The sequence below is a fragment of the Phodopus roborovskii genome, unplaced genomic scaffold (genome assembly GCF_943737965.1).
Source record: "Phodopus roborovskii unplaced genomic scaffold, PHOROB, whole genome shotgun sequence".
Classification (NCBI taxonomy): domain Eukaryota; kingdom Metazoa; phylum Chordata; class Mammalia; order Rodentia; family Cricetidae; genus Phodopus; species Phodopus roborovskii.
In genome coordinates this window covers 11115515-11128642 of record NW_026126602.1, presented here as the reverse complement: position 1 = coordinate 11128642, position 13128 = coordinate 11115515, and the positions used below count along the sequence as shown (strand labels likewise).

At 34.4% G+C, this 13128-nt stretch overlaps 1 protein-coding gene across 1 annotated transcript in view; it reads left to right on the top strand.

Moving 5' to 3' along the window:
* Malrd1 (MAM and LDL receptor class A domain containing 1) overlaps positions 1-13128 on the top strand; it is a 602535-nt gene that overhangs the window by 496333 nt on the left and 93074 nt on the right. Inside the window, exon 35 of the mRNA XM_051205714.1 lies at positions 2617-2683. Within this exon, the coding sequence (XP_051061671.1) occupies positions 2617-2683 (67 nt within the window). The remainder of the gene's footprint in view (positions 1-2616; positions 2684-13128) is intronic.

The window sequence follows — 13128 nt, the reverse complement described above, 5'->3', positions numbered from 1 at the left end:
TGTGATCACAGTGAATGTTAGTGACTCCAGAGTGAAGCGGGCAGTGGCTGCCCTGTGGATTGAGATGCCTGACAACATCACACTTGGATGTTGTTTTGTTTTGTCTGTTTGGTTGATTTTACTTTTTGCAATAGAACAAAATTCATTAGATGAGAGAGACTAAAACTACACTTAGGAGAAGTAAGCAGGAAATGTTTTCGTCTATTTGTGTCCCTTTTAATTATTGGGCTCCTTTCCTCTGAGCATCTGGTTTCTTGTTTTTGCAGGAAATTTTAAATCTGTTCTGTTTAAGAAGGCACATCACCACAAGGAAAGATGGCTTTTTACTCTCCTTGCCAATTCTATAGACTCTAGCTATTTAAATAAAACCAAGGGAGGCCAAGATGTGAAAGACACTACTGGGAAAGTAAATTGTTGAAATATTTGGAAACCCAAAATGACACTTAATACTAGATACTAAACACATGGTATTTTCAGACACCCCTATCCCCAGCCTCTCTCCTTTTCTAATGCTTTTGGAGTGTTCTGTCACTGGCTGGACAATCTTTCTCAAACCACCTTTCCTCCAGTGTTTTACTTTAATCCACAATGACTGAATGAGATTTTTAATTTCTTTAATTTTCTTCATAATATTTTCTCTTTCCTAGTGAAAGTTTGTCTTCTCTGTCTTACATTCCATTAAGCCTGGGTTACACCTATTAGTAGGCCCTCTTGGTGCCTTTATCAGTGACAATAAAGAAAGCTTCAAATTCTTGTCTCTAAGCCATAGTTCAGATGTCTCAGAGCTGCAGATTTCAGTGCTTGGAGAATCATGGAGTGTATCCCTTTGCATGTCCCTTAACCAACCAAACACAGAATCCTCTTTCCTAGTTTCTCTTCTCCATCAGTCATTCAACTATGCAAATGAAGCCACCAGCTTTGCCAGTGGCCCAGCCAGAAACTGGAACATCATTCTCTACTCTTCCAAGTAATTATGAAATGTTTTTCAACTTCAGAATCTTAAATGCTAATAAATTCATACAGCTCTCACTCCTCTGTCCCAGCCCTAGCTGCAGACTACTACAAAGGACTGTTAACTGGTTCACTTTTTAGTTCTCATCCTCCTCTTTACTGGATAGATTGGCCAATGTTCTCTTTCTAAGCATGACAGGTGCTAGGTCCCTTCTTAAATTTCTAGCTTCCATGGAGGCTACATGCTTTGAATTCCTGTATATCTGACTTTAAGATTTTCACAAATCCTTCAAGGATGAACTCTACACCCACATTCTTCAAACATACTGAATTCATTTCTCAAACCCAGCAGTCTCCATGTTTACCTTCACACAAGCGTTGATTGATTACCAACATAAGTGGGTACAGAGTGTAATTCATGATGCCCTCATTTAACTAAGGTCCAATCCCTGTTACTTCTATCAATTTTCTCTGCCCATCTAAGATGCTGCATTATTTTGGACAGTGTTTTGATGCCCCACTTACTCTTTTGTCTCTTCTGTAAGCCTGGAATATCGACAACAGCAGGATTCATATCTGCATGTCTTTCATCATAATGTGTTTGCAAACATTCTCAGCACAACTGGAGAAGGTTCTGTTTTATTTCTGTTTAGCAAAGAAGAAACACACAGAGCAGTTAACAATCTTCATTATGTTACACAGAAACTTAGTTGAGCTGAGATTCCAACTCAGAGAACTGGCTCCACTAACAAAAGCCCTCACCAAGTGTATTAAGTTGCCAGTATTATTACTGATCACAATCTCAGGGCTGAGCTCAATGTCAGACATTTAGTATGTGGTCAGTATCAACAATAATATTGTATTAAAACTTAAAACCAATAGAGGTTTCCATCAGATATTATAGCTACACTAGCCAAAGAAGGGTAGAATGGTACTCTGGAAGAGTGGGTGTGTTAAAAGAAAGATGGAGGTGCAAGCTAGAAACTTTTGGGGAACAGAAACACTGGCTCACGTTGGTGCATCAAGAAGACTGGGTCAATGTATGCACCACAGAGAGCTAAAGGTACAAAGTGATTCTGCAGTGGAAAGTGTGTGGGAATATGTGGATTAATTATTTTGAAATATTTAAACTGTAAGCAGATCATATTTGAAAATAAATGCCCATTCTCAATGTAAAATAGGGAATGAAATATTAGTCTCTGCGTAAGTAGGACAAAGTGAACTGTGTTAGCATCTGTCATTGACACAAAGGCAGGACATATGTATGCACAGCGGTACAAGACCACTCATGCAGAACATTTATCTGCCACCATTCAGTGAATCCTGTGGCAAATAAGAAATGTTTCAGTAAACACAAACTTCTATTATGGCCAAACAACATTTCCAGCAGATGTTTAAAATTAGATTATGTTAATCTTGGCAGAAATATCTTCTCTTTCTATAAGTCACTCAGGCACACAAAGAGCAAGAATCATCTAGACCACCAGGGTCCACTGGTCAAATTGCAAGTGAGAAGTGTGCACAAGGAAGAATTCTTTGCTTTTAGTAACTGAGAAGCCAGTTATCCTCAGATGAAGTTTAATGCAGTAGCTAATATGAATACATGCCCCTTTCTTATAAAATTGTTTATAATCAACTGTAACCTTTGCGATGCCTCTTTTTCAGAGTGTCCAATACATTATTGCAGAAATGGTGGCACTTGTGTGGTAGAGAAGATTGGCCCTGTGTGTAGGTAAGAACATCATTTAATGGTTTTTAACATGTAAGTCAGCTAGCTTACTTACTGGTTTCAAGGCTTGAGATAATGCAGCCATAAACCAATATATGATTATCCAGGTGAAAATAGTGGATTATGAAACTAATATACAACTTTATGTATGTGTCACTTAAAAAGGTGACTATATTTCAAAAAATACTTTATGTTTGGTGGAATTTTACATAGTTTTGCCATTTTCTAGCACATGAGATGCAGCATTTCAAAAAATACATATTGTTACTTGCTTTTGATGTTTATATGATTTTCAAACGATTTTTGTGTCTTTGAGTCTCATTCTGCAGCTTAAGTTTATCTTGAACTTGCTGTACTTCCCTGCCTTAGCCTCTCTGTCAAGGGCCAGATTTATGGGTGTGAGCCATCACACTTGGCTCAAAAGATGTTTTTTCTGATACAGTTCTGAAATTTCATATGTAGCTAATGTCTGTAATTCCATTCTTTCTTTTTTATTTCAAATCCCATATTTGTCTTTCACAATAATATAGAATAGAATTAATTCATAAAAGGCTATCTTCTGATTTGTCAATGGATGTTTATGAGAAGATTAAGGACACAGATAAGAGTCCATTTGCATACTTGCAAAAATAAACAAAAACTGTCCTATGAGTTCTTTCAGGAATTACTCATATTGCATATCAAAGATTCTTTTTTTTTTCCTCAGCCTATAGGGAATTGTGCAAAAAGTTTCACAGACTCTAAAGGAAATGATGCATATTGCATATATTGCACTGTATTTGTGGCTATGACTTTTTTAATCTAGCAGAGTGCTGTATATATGACTTTGCTTATTGCATGTCTTTTGAAGGTTGGTATTCAAATTATAATGAAACAAAAATATCTAGAACACACTTATTAATATCTATTTAAATTCTTAAAACCTTTTTGAGTCACCACTCATATCTTTGGTTAGGTAGATGTTTAGGTCTCTGGGAGAAGATTAGGGGTCCCTAGCTCTGATTTTGGATATATTAGGAATTCTAGAGACAGGGTATTCACTGTCTTTAGTTGTGTACCCTTTAGTGATCCCACCAGGCTATAGTAGACAGTTTCAAATCCATGATAACATGGATAATACTGATTGAACTTGAGTTTCTAAAATAACAACAACAAAATCCATGAATGTGGGAAGGGTGTGTGTGTGTGTGTATGTGTGTGTGTGTGTGTGTGTGTGTGCATGTGCTCAGAATGCATGTAACAGAATGGAAGGGAGAATACTGGAGTAATTATAGTTATCTGGATGTACATTATACATGTATGAATTTGTTAAATAACAAACAAACAAACAGTGCAATCCTCCAGGCAATGAGATAGCTCAGAGAGTAAAAGTGCTTGCAGCCAGGACTAAGAATCTGAACCATGGGACCTACATGGTGAAAGGAGATAATTGGCTCTCTGACCTCCATAGGGATGCAGCAGCATGTAGCAACCCACTCAGAAGCGTGTACACTCTCTCTCTCTCTCTCTCTCTCTCTCCATATATATATATATATATATATATATATATATATATATATATATATACCTCTTTATGTGTGTGTGTGTGTGAGAGAGAGAGAGAGAGAAACAGAGAGAGATTAACTGTGATGAAACTGAATTTCAAGTGAGTTTCTTAAAATGTTTTGTCTCTTAAACCTATTATGTAATTGATTTCACATCTCAGGATTATACTTTTTCTGATGTTATTTAGCATGAAAATTTATCATAAACTGTTATTTGATTCAGAGATGGGATGCATATTATTAATTGCTAATATCTCCCCAAAGAAACTGAGACGGCTGCCATATGATGCTGATTGGATGTTAGCTAAGTGGATGATTTTATTTAATGTCAGCTGTTTACACTAAGGCCATTTGCAATGTCCTCTTCAACCCTGTTGAGCTAAAAAGCTCCCTGGCTTTAGATAGTCTCTGCTAGGCAAGCAAAAAGCTTTGCATTCTTGGCAACCTCCTCTAGTACTTAAATAAACTTTAGCAATCCAGATGGAGAACTAAATTTATTTCCTTCAAATGAAAAGCTCAAAGGTAGGGAACAAGATATGACAGAGGACAGAGAAACACATGGAATATCAAGAAGGTAATAGTGTAGCAATGTAAATTGTATATTAATACACTGTTTGTAAATCAAAAACCATTTTCAAAGAAAACAACTTTAATGACAATGATTATGAACTATTGCTCAGAATCACTGTTATCTATTTTTATATTTTTTTTATTTTTGACATTATAATATCATTTTATAATAGTGCAGTCTTTACATGCTTTGTAATTAATAAGTAGATTGTGCCTAATCTATTGAAGGTAAGCAAGTCACTCAAGTACACTAAGGACATCTGTACATCCCAGAAAATAGGGGCTGTGTTCAAGTGAGCAAATGGGTATAGGAATATAAATGGGTAAAGAAAAGATTTAGGAGTGGGAATCTAATGAACTTGCTTAGTGGACACTAACCAGAAAGAATACATTCAAATCTATAAGCCATTATAATAAACATAATGATTACAGTCAACTAAAACACAGACTATGTCAAATCAGAAATAGTGTATATAATATATACATACTATATATATATATATAATTTTATATAATTCATATTTTAAATAAAAGATATGCCTAGAAGAAAATTAAAAAATTATGAACAACAATTAGTCAAATAGAAATGAAGACAATTATTGTAATCATAAATATATATGAAAACAAAAGACAAATTATAATATAAATATATTTTAATTGAAACATTTTAAAATTTAAATTAACACTATAAAATGCTAAAACAAGCAAAAGTTCTTATATATTAAACACTGTATGAATCAAATATAGAAGGCAAAAATTCTCAATTTCTCAAAGGAAAAACAAAAACTCTATACACACAGCAAAACCATCCACACAATTTTACATTTTCATTGCTTTGTCATAACAGTAAAGACCCATGGATAGTGTGACCAAAGTAGTCACTTACTTGACTAAATAAGAAACTTTAATAAAATTCTAGAAGTTAGTGCTTGGCCTTTTTAAATCTTTTTTAAATAAAATAAAATGTCATCAATGGGAAATGGGGAAAAGAACCTTTGGGCATTTTAAATATCATTCCTAGACAACCCTGCATTAAAATGGCTGTCTTACAATTTACACACAAGAAAGCTAGGGAGATGCATTAGCAGGCAAAGAGTTCTATAATCCTGAGCACCTGAGTACAATCCAAGGAACGAGGGATAAACCAAAGCTTTCATGCCATAAGGTTAACCTCTGACTTGACATGCACACCTCCAAATGAACTGCACACACACACACACATTAAAAAAAAAACCTAGAGTTTCTAAATATAAAAGAGAACATCTTTTTTATCATCTGTAAGATCAGCAATGTTTGAAGGTAGATTACATTTTCTCATGGATAGTAAAGATCAGAATATTCATTTTCTACCCAATCCAATATAAACTCACATCACATACCTAATGTGGCAACAGCTATTTGAATAATATACTAACTAAAGAACAAATGAAGCAATGAATGAATGAATGAATTGCATTTATGCAAATAAGCTATCTATAATTTCACAGAATATATCATTATGCTGAAGTATGTTCTTAAATGTACTGAGATATGAACTTATTATGTCATCAAAATCCTGATAGCAGTCACAAATGAATGACTAGGAAATTTCAAAGTCACTAGAAACAATATACTGAGAAGCACATGATGTGTTCATTCTGTTATCAGAAATTATGACTTTCTTACAATGACAGAAGAGGGTGCTCTTAAACTAGGAATACCATTCTTCCTCAGCTGTCTGACCCTTGTCACAGTGAGAACACAAATTTAATTTCCACAAAGCCACTGTTTAAAAAACTCAGTTTAGAAACAATTGCCCCTTACTTCCTTTACCCTTATTTTATTACAAAAAACAACAACCAAAAAAGTGGTTTGGGAAAAAAAATGAATTAAAAACAAACAACTCTTATTTCAAATAAAATGAACTGCTTTTTAAAATGTGGGATTATTTAAACCTAAGCATGTACAACACTTTAAGACATTCAAAGTCTATATATAAAAATAGACAATAAAATACAAGTATCAATAGAAACAAGTTTCTTTGTGTTTAAAAATAACCAGTTCTTGAGTGACTATAGATTTAAATGCAAAAATATTATGAATGAGAAAGGTGAGAAAATAATCAGGAGTGAATGAGATAAAGAAAAAAAGTCTAGCAGAGGTAGAAGATAAGCATTTGTATCCTTGAATTCCCTGCAAAGGAAGCAGATCCTGCAGAGCTGATGTTTAAAGATGGAGGAGCTGACCTTTTGTAGCAAGATTGAAAGCCATGGGACCAGGGCTCTTGGTGAAAATGCACATCTTGGCTAAAGAACTAAGAGCTCTGATATCAAGATATCAAGAAGAGAGGGACATATTTTCCTCCAGCTTATTGTTCTTTCTCTTCAGTCCTTCAGTCGCTCTGATGATGCTAAGCTTCCACAGCACAGATAGGTCTTTCTTACTTAGTCTACAGACTCCAAACACTCTTGTAGTCACACCCAGTTTGTATTTTTAAGCCAGCTATTTCGGCATCCCTCAAATCTGAATATTAATGTCAGATTGAAGCCCATTGTTTTCCATGATATCTAAAAAAATAATATTTTAAAATGTTACACATTTATTTACATGTTGATTAAACAATTCCATTCCTGGAACTTTTCTATCGGTAAATGAAAATAACATTACCAAATGAACGATTCATTGCAGATTTATAATAAATTATACTTATTGGAAGTAACCAAAGTGCCTGACTAGACAAAAGCCATTGTATAAGCTGTGATACATACCTAGTGGAGTATCGTGTGAATGGAAAGTTGTTGAAGATCATCTACTAGGAAAGTTATAGGGAATATCTCACCCATGGAAATCTAAAGAGCAGTGAACAAATTGTCTAATCATCACAAGAATTACTACATAGCCATTTTTACTTTTTAAAATTATGAAAATAGTAATCTAGAGAGTGTACTGTGAATAATTATATATAAGTACCATGTGTTTTGATATGCCTGTGGAAATATGATATGAAGTTAACGTAAGTCTATAGTATAGCAGAAAGTATACCTAATATTGGAATTAGAAAGTTGACAGAGTTATAGGATTGGAGAAATACCTCAGCTGTTAAGAGATTTGGCTGCTCTTACAGTGGACCTAAGTTGAATTCTCAGCATTCACATGCATATGGCATATAGACATGAATACAGATAAAATATTCATATGCATAAAATAAAAACAGATCTCTAAAAAAGATGAGATGGTACAATTAGTAATTTTCCTAAAAACCAAATGTTGCTATTATTCAAGCCTAGGTCTTTGAAGCAGAAACTGTGCTTGTATGATTTTAACTGTATGGCGACTTGCCTCTTTGCAGCTTGACTCTGGTTTCTGATTCTAGAGCTTCAAGGTCCCATGAGTGCAAATTTTCAACTGATGTGTAAAGTCAGCTAAGATTTGTTTTCTTTCAGTCATTGCTGCTCTTCAACACAATACACTTTTGTTCCTGTAGGCATATATGCCACTTTACTAGTTAAGAACTTTCTGAATATTGTTGTGTTACATGGTGACTGTGTGGATAGATAGACACTTTGTGAATTGTTTATTTACTATTGCCTTAATTATCTCCATAGCAACAAACTTTATTTCAATACAAGGTGGCATTTGGAAAAAGCCAACAAATCATAAGATCATTACCTCTTGTTAATTTCTGAATCTCACTGTTCAAGTGCTTAAAGACTAAACTATATAATATGACTAAACTATAAATATGAGAATATTACGTATGAAAACTATTATACTTTCCAAAAGTCAATTTGAAAAAGCCATCATTTAGATATTTTTAAAGTAAATTTCGAGGCCATCTAGGTGAGTTATTTTCAAATCCAATAAATGGAAGAAATGGATTCATAGAGAAATAAAAATTACCAAGATGAGCCTAAATAGGAATAAAGGCTTATTATATTTATTGATAGGGTAGAATTTAAGTCAAAGGTATTCTTCCTTCTCAAAGTACTTGTGCTTTTATCTCAAATACTTGGAAAACATCATGACTATCATTAAAAATATTTTGTATTACTGAAAGCTGATGAAAGTGTTATCCTTAAATGTGACAATCATATTAGGTAATCTACATGTTAAATAGCTGGGTTTAGTCTCTCCATGATGCATACATACATAAAATATAATATTCTATAAAGTAAATGCATAAAATTGTATCTTTCATCTCCTAAACTAATATTTTTTATTTGTCTTACATACCAACCACAGTTTTCCCTCCATTTTCTCTTCCTGCTCCCTTCCTCCACCTCTCCTCACCTCTCCATCCACTCCTCCTCCATCTCCACTTAGATGAGGTAAGGCATCCCATGGTAATCAACAAAGAATGGTATATCAAGCTGAAACAAGACCAAACTCTTCCCCTTGTTTCAAGGCAGAACAAGACACAGTACCATAGGGAATAAGTTCCAAAAACCATCTCATGTATCAGAAACAGGGCCTGGTCCCACTGCTAGGGGCTCCACAAAAGGGCAAGCTACACAACAGTTACCCACATGCAGAGGGCCTATGTTGGTCCCATGCCAGCTCCCTACCTGTCTATCCAGAGTCTGAGAACTCCCTCAAGTGCAGGTCAGCTGTCTCTGTGGGTTTCCTCATCACGTTCTTGACATCCTCCCACCCTTGCTTATACAATCCCTCACCCACTCTTCACCTGGATGCTGGAGTTCAGCCCAGTGATTGACTGTGATTCTTTCTCTGCATCTGCTTTCATCAGTTACTGAATGAAGGCTATTTTGATGACAACTAGGGAAGGAAGACAAATTCTTTAATGAAACTTTTTTTTTTCTGCAAAATCATAATGAAGATTCATCTGCCAGGTATTTGTATTATCACATTTACTCAAGAGATTTTAGCTAAAAGGGCAAGCCAGAATGACATAGATTCTAACCATATTGAGAAAAGAAAAGCCACAAATATTTTGCAGATATTCACAGTCTAGATAAATTAATTAGAATGATAAAAGAGTTTGGCATGGTAACTAGACACTAGATAAATATACAAGACTGGGCTGGCTTTCAAAAATAATAGTAATCATTGCTCAAGAAAACTGTCAGTCTATTGAGAAACAGAAGCAGTTTCACAATATTTACTATACTCAGGGCTGGAAAATACCATAATTAACCAAACAAAGCTAAAATGTGCAAACAAAGGAACTTCAAAGATGCCTTAACAATATATGAGAAGAAACATGTGCAAACCATTCTCTAATAGTCTCAGCGTTTAGTTCCATATAACACTGAACTAAAGGGAATCAATTAACTCATCTGGCTAATAAATCTAATCAGCATGCTGTGTCTGTACTCAATTTTTAAAACAAATAAAAGGATTTGAATGCTTACCTGGACACATAGCATAAAGCTAAAAGCCATACTTAAGAGTTAGGAAAGCCTCCACAGCCAGGAAATTACAATAAATATCATGAAGCTGAAAGGAACAGACAAACAATTATTAGGACAAAATAATATACTTTTACAGGTAATGTAATTTTGTGAAACTAGAGTAAAATTTTCAACTTAATGACAGTGAATCAATACAACAGTTCATTAATTACTATTAGGACAAAAGATTAGCCAATGAAGAATTGTTTTAAAGACTTTATATAAGACTTTGTATATCAAATATTGCTTATAGTTATTTCTGACATCATACATAAGGATGAGTTTTAAACTTTTTAAAGGTATAAAGAAGAGAAATAAAAATTCTTAAAGAAATAATGTAAGATTGTTTTTATTTCAATTATATCTTTTTCAAAGCAGACATAAAAACAACAAACAGCTATAAGAATCTTTTTTTCATGAATTGCTCTTAAACAAAATTAAAACTGCAATGCAGTGAAAGACATCTGGACTGGAATTTAAAAGTAAAAGTTTTTAGTCAAGAAAAAATATATTACTTTCTCAAAAACAATATAACAAGACAATGATTATTCAAAATATATATATATAATTCATAGGAGGGTGTTAGCATGGACCTGTTTCAGGCCTTATTCTAGTGCCTTGCTCAGAACTTCCTGAGAACTGGGGACTGTGCACAGGGTAACCTGTCCCAGCAGACCAGCCCATCTAGAGTCTGAAAGCGCCCTAGTTCTACCTCCACCCACTGGAAGAGGAGAGATACATGAATATTGGACCTTCTTGCACCCACTGGATCCTTGGTCCTGTACTGACCAGGAAATGGATAGACCCCAGTAGTAAGCACTGGAAGAAGAAATTGATAGATGAAAGTATAAGAACATAGTCAACAACAGAAGGAGCAATATGACACCCCCAGAAGGAGCAATATGACACTCCACACCAGCAAAACGTGATCCCAACACAGATGAAGCAGAAGAGAATGACCCTAAAAACAATTTTGTAAGGATGACAGGGACCCTAAAAGAGGAAATGAGAAAATTCTCTAATAAAAAAAAAAAAAGGGAAGAAAACACAAACCAAAAAGTGCAAGAAACAATTATAACATTACAAGTTTTGAAAGCTGAAATGGGGCCAAATAAATGCACACACACACACAATCTGAGGGAAATAGAAAAGCTGGGAAAATGATCAGGAACTACAGATGTAAGCATAGCCAACAGTATACAAGAAATGGAAGAGAAAAGATCAGGCATTGAAGATACACTAGGAGAAATAGATTCATCGACCAAAGAAAATCTTAAGTCAAACAAATCCCTAACACAAAATGTTCAAGAAATATGGTACACTATGAAAAGGCAACATAACTCAAAGGTGCAGAAAATATACTCAACAAAATCTCATAAAAAAACTTTCCCAACCTAAAAAAAGACATGCCAATGAAAGTACAAGAAGCTTACAGAACACCAAATAGAGTGGACCACAAAAGTCCCCTCACCACATAATCAAAATACCAAACATACAGAGAAAGAATATTAAGAGCAACAAAGGAAAAAGGCTAAGTAACATATAAAGGCAAACCTACAAAAATTACACATAATTTCTCTATGGAAACTCTGAAGGCCGGAAAGTCCTGGATAGATATTCTACCAACACTAAGAGACCACAGGATGCTAACCAGAAAAGTTTTCAATCAGTATAGATGGAGAAACCAAAATATCTCAGACAAAACCAGATTTAAACAATACCAATCCACTAATCTAACCCTACAGAAAGTTCTGGAAGGAAAACTCCAACCCAAGGAAGTCAACTGCACCCACAAAAGCATAGGTAATAGATAATTCTAGTTTACCAATAGCCAAAAGAGAAATGGGGGAAAATCCACACAAAATACCAACAACAACAACAAATACAAAACAAACAAAAGTAAACAATCAATGGTTATTAATATCCCTCAATATTAATGTTATTAACTTGCCTATAAAAAGACACAGGCTAACAGAATGGATACAGACATAATCTACCCTCCTGCTGCATACAAGAAACACACCTCAACTTAAAGACAGATGTTACCTCAGAGAAAAGGATTGGGGAAAGGTTTTCCAATCACATGGACTGAAGAAACAAGCTAGTGTAGCTATCCTAATATCTAACAAATTAGACTTCAAACTAAAATCAATCAAAAGAGATGTAGAAGGTCATTTCATATTCATCACAGGAAAAATTCATCAGAATGAAGTCTCAATTCTGAACATCTATGCCCCAAATATGAAATCATCCATATTCATAAAAGAAACATTACTAAAATTCAAATTGCACATAAAACTTCACATAATTAAAGTGGGAGATTTCAACACCCAACTCTCAACACAAGACAGGTCCACCAGACAGAAACTTAACAAAGAAACAAAAGAACTAACAGAAGTTATTACCCAATTGGGTTTAACAGACATTTATAGAACATTCCATCCAAACACAAAAGAATATGCCTTCTTCTCAGTGCCATAGGAACCTACTCTAAAATTGACCACATACTCCGCAATATAGCAAACCTAAATTGGCACAAAAAATTGGAATTACCCCTGTGTCTTATCAGACCTCCATGCAATTAAGTTAGAATTCTACAACAACACAATTTTCAGAAACCCAAAAACTCATGGAAATTGAACATATATATATATATATGGAAATAAATTAAAGACTTCCTAGAATTCAATGAGAGTGAAGACACATCACACAAAAACTTATGGGACATTTTGAAAGCAGTACTAAGACGAAAGTTCATAGCACTGAGTGCCCATGAAGAAACTGGAGAATACTCACAACTGAAGCTCTATATCAAAATGAAGCAAACTCACCCCGGAGGAATGGACTCCAGGAAATAATCGAATTGAAGGGTGAAATCAATAAAGTAGAAACTAGGAAAACAGTACAAAGAATCAATGTAGCAAAGAGTTGGTTCATGAAGAAA